Consider the following 4,121-nt stretch of genomic DNA (forward strand, 5'->3'; position numbering starts at 1 on the left):
AAGAGTTGAGGGAAGAGGAAGCATTTTAGGCAAATTGTAAATCTTTGGCTGCCCCAGAGAGAGGAAGGCTTGAGTGTGATGTCAGGGACCAGAGGTGTCCTGGCCTGGCAGGATGGTGCTGGGGGTCTAGCCTCCGAGCCTGCCACCCACGCCCACCCTACCCTCCGAAGGCTAGGAGGCAGGATGCCTGGGTCTCTCACAGTGGGTGGGGGCGGGGGCCTCCCTCCTGGGACGTCACCCGTCAAACTTCCTCTCCCGGCCACACAGGAAGTTGAGCGGGCTCAGGGCCCAGCCCTGCGCAAGCACAGGCCCCCAGGACCCCTGGGGCAAGGGCCCCACTGGCGGCGGCCCTGCAGGGACCATGGGATCCAAAGCTGAGTAAGAGCTACACCCTCCCCCACTCTCTGGACCAAGATTCCCAGAGCAGGCCTGGGCTGGGGCCAAGGGGAGCTGGGCTGGGGCAGGCCAGGGAGGGGCCGTGAGCCACGGGGGCAGGTGGCTGGGACTGGGGCAAGTCTTTCAGCGGCCTGCAGTGTGAACTCGACTCTCAGGCACGCTCAGGCCACTCTCAGCCCCTCTTCCCTCTCTCTTTCTCCTTCCGGCTCTGCGTGACTAAGTTTGTGACTCTGAGCAGACACCTCTTGGTGCATCAGAGAGATGGGGAACATGGCTTCGGGGAGCCAGCAGGGGCCGGGGAGGTGAGAGAAGATTGCGTGGGTCCTTGTGCATGGGTGCTTGCGTGGAACCGCGCGAGCATGAGGGTGAAGTGCCAGGGGTTCCCGTGTCGGGGTGTCAGGGACTGTGTGTGTCTGTAGCCAGTCGCCATCCTGTCCACTGTCTCTCTTCAGGTCTCGCTGTTGCTCTCCCTGAGTCCACGTCCCAACATCCTCTGTGGGGTGGGCGGAGTGGGGGGCAAGGGAGCTCGGCAGAGAGGCGGGGCTCACAGAAGTCCCAGGGCAAGCCGCCCTCCTTGCTCTGATAAGAAATTTGGGGTCAGCCCCTGGGGAACCATGAAGTCTCCCACACAGAGACGCACAGGCAGGGCCTCTTGCTCTCGAGAAGACCGCAGGGACGCACACACATTTACCCGCCACACTCGCAGCCACGCAAGAAATTGTGGAGGTCATTCGTCCTCACACTGGCATGGTCGCACACTCTCACACTCCCACTCCCACCTGACACCTGCACTGGACAGTCAGGCAGACACGGGATAGAATCACACACACACACACACACACACACACCTCTGCATGCTCACACACGTCATGCACGCACGTGCACACACACCTGTGTGCTCACACAAGTCACGCAGCACGTAAATCTTGCACACACACAGTCACACTCTCCCTCTGCTCCATACCCCTCAGTCATGCACACGCAATCAACACTATTGTTCACACAGCATCACACAACCTATACACGGCCGCAAATCACTGAGGGCACGCACATGCAGTTGTACCTGTCACACACACACACGCGAGGCGTTGCAGACACACACACATGACCACATACACAGAAGCAAGCCCCTGGGCTCACTAAGCCATGTCCCACGTGTCCCGTCCCACAGAAGGGATCCGCCTGCCATGTTCGATTGGTTCTTTGAAGCAGCCTGCCCTGCCTCCCTGCAGGAGGGTGAGTTGGGGGCATCAGGCGGGAGTGGGAACCTGGAGGATGGGCCTGGGGCCCTGAACTTAGAAGCCCGCTCTCCCACAGATCCCCCCATTCTGCGGCAGTTCCCCCCAGACTTCAGGGACCAGGTATGCAGGCTGGCTCTTTGCTCCCCTGGACAGGGGTGGGGTCCAACCCGGGTGGTCAAGCAGAGTGTGCTTCTCTCCATCCCCAGGAAGCTATGCAGATGGTGCCTAAATTCTGCTTCCCGTTTGATGTGGAAAGGTAAGGATGGAAGCAGACCCTCAAGGACCCAAGGACTCAGACCTCTCAGAGACCCCCAGGATTCAAACACCCAGGGAACCAGGGACTCAGGCACTCAGAGACCCCAGCAACTAAGAACCTATATACCCAGAGCCACAGACTGGTAGACAGAGGACTAGGAGTGTTGGGGGGGGGGGTCAGGGAGCTGGGACCCTCGGGTCTCTGAGAGCCTTTCCCACCTGCAGGGAGCCCCCCAGCCCAGCTGTACAGCACTTCACCTTCGCTCTCACCGACCTGAGTGGCACCCGCCGATTTGGTTTCTGCCACCTACGGGCTGGTGCCCACAGCTGCCTCTGTATCCTCAGGTGTGGGGTATGGGGCTCTGGGGTGGGGGTTGGGAGGGCCTTGGTCTAGGGGTGCTTCATAGAACATATGTCTTCTCCCCACAGCCACCTGCCTTGGTTTGAGGTGTTCTACAAGCTGCTGAACACGGTGGGCGATCTCCTGGCCCAGAACCAAGTGAGACCAGCCCCCCTTCTTGTTCCTGGGGGAGTCCCAGCCCTACCCTCCCAAGCCCCCAGCCAGGCTCATAACCCCCCGGCTAGGGGCGCCTGGGTGGCTCAGTCATTAAGCGTCTGCCTTCGGCTCAGGGCATGATCCTGGAGTTCTGGGATCGAGCCCCACGTCGGGCTCTTCCGCTGGGAGCCTGCTTCTTCTCCCGCTCCCCCTGCTTGTGTTCCCTCTCTCACTGGCTGTCTCTCTCTCTGTCAAATAAATAAATTAAAAAATCTTAAAAAAAAAAAAAAAGAACTCCCCCCCCCGCCCCCCGGCCTCACCTAAGACCCTCGGCTCCTCCTAGACCACTCCAGCCCCCATCAGAGCCCTCAGAATCCCCAACCCACATTCGGGTTCAGACACCCCGCTCCCACCCAGGTCTCTGAGGTCGAGGAACTTCTTCTAAACCTGCTGCAGCAGCCCCTGCCTAGGACTCAGGCCTCAATCGAGCTGGTGAGTAGCCCCCAGTCCCTGGACGACCCCCTTGGGTGGATGGGGGGCTGCACCCCAGCCCTGAGGACCCCAGCCCTGAGGACACACAGCCACACCTCTCTCCCAGGGCAGTGGAGTGACAGTCTCCAGTGCACAAAGCATCCCGCCCCCTGCCCCCGGGAACAGCTGGCCGGTAAGCAGAACTGGGGACCCTGTTAGATTGGGCACCCAGGTGAGGCCGACCCCTGACTGATCCGTGCCCCCGCCCATCGCCCCCCACCAGCTTTCCTGCTTCGTAGCGCCCGACTCCGGCCGCCTGCCATCCATTCCTGAGAACGTGAGTGGGAGAGAGTCCTGGGGGCGGGGAGAGGTCCCGAAACCCAGAAGGGGCGGTCGCATCCTGCGGTCCCTCGCTCCCAGCGCTTCTCTCCGATCTTCAGAGGAACCTAACGGAGCTGGTGGTGGCGGTGACCGACGAGAACATCGTGGGGCTGTTCGCCGCTCTCCTGGCGGAGAGAAGGGTCCTACTCACCGCCAGCAAGCTCAGCACCGTGAGGCGGGGCCAGCCGGGCCAGGGATGGGGCCAAGGCCTGGCTTCGCCCCCGGGGGCGGGACGGTGGGGCGGATTCCTGGCTCTAATTCCACTGGGCGAGACTTGAGACAAAGTCCTGGCTCTGCCCCTTGGACATCAGGTTGAGCTGGATCCTGGCTCCGCCCTTCTGTGGGGAATCAGAGTGGGCTGCCCTGTAGTGCCCTCTTTGGGAGAGCTTAGTTCAGACCCCACCCACTATGGGCCGAAACAAGACTGGCTCCGCCCCTCTGGAGGGTGCGATCAGGGAGGGCTAAATTGTAGTTTCGTCCCTAGGAGGAGGACTGGGGTTGCGAGCGCAGGACGAATGCTGGTTCCATCCCTAGGGATCAAGGGAGCTGAATTATAGCTCCGCCTCTTCGGGGGTGGAGTTACTGGGCTATTCTACCACTGAGGGGAGAGATCCGGAGGGTTACATATTAGCTCCGCCCCCTAAAGGGAGGGACTAGGACCTGGGAGTAGTGGCCCCACCAGCTCCAAACACTGTAATTTGCCCAATTCTTGGTCTTCACAGGATTCCTAAGGGATTTGAATTTTCACCTCTTACCCAGTAGTGGGTGGGGAAGGGGTGAGGAGGGAGAGATAGAGACAAGAGACTGGGGACATGGGAAATGGAGCCGGGGAAGCCACCGTTCCAAAGACGGTCCTTGAAGCTGGGCCGGGGGGGGGGGGG

At 61.0% G+C, this 4,121-nt stretch overlaps 1 protein-coding gene across 2 annotated transcripts in view; it reads left to right on the top strand.

Annotated features, from left to right (window-relative positions):
* The first annotated feature begins 229 nt into the window (after positions 1-229).
* The window catches only part of DENND1C (DENN domain containing 1C), an 8,697-nt gene continuing 4,805 nt past the window's right edge, over positions 230-4,121 (top strand). Inside the window, exons 1-10 of one of the 2 annotated variants that reach the window (XM_040629480.1) lie at positions 230-378; positions 1,568-1,632; positions 1,714-1,757; positions 1,844-1,893; positions 2,118-2,237; positions 2,322-2,391; positions 2,806-2,880; positions 2,987-3,052; positions 3,143-3,196; positions 3,300-3,410. In XM_040629480.1, the coding sequence (XP_040485414.1) occupies positions 362-378; positions 1,568-1,632; positions 1,714-1,757; positions 1,844-1,893; positions 2,118-2,237; positions 2,322-2,391; positions 2,806-2,880; positions 2,987-3,052; positions 3,143-3,196; positions 3,300-3,410 (672 nt within the window). In that variant the 5' untranslated portion in view covers positions 230-361. The remainder of the gene's footprint in view (positions 379-1,567; positions 1,633-1,713; positions 1,758-1,843; positions 1,894-2,117; positions 2,238-2,321; positions 2,392-2,805; positions 2,881-2,986; positions 3,053-3,142; positions 3,197-3,299; positions 3,411-4,121) is intronic. The other variant, XM_040629482.1, reaches the window with a different exon arrangement.

The sequence above is a fragment of the Ursus maritimus genome, unplaced genomic scaffold (genome assembly GCF_017311325.1).
Source record: "Ursus maritimus isolate PB19 unplaced genomic scaffold, ASM1731132v1 scaffold_14, whole genome shotgun sequence".
Lineage (NCBI taxonomy): Eukaryota > Metazoa > Chordata > Mammalia > Carnivora > Ursidae > Ursus > Ursus maritimus.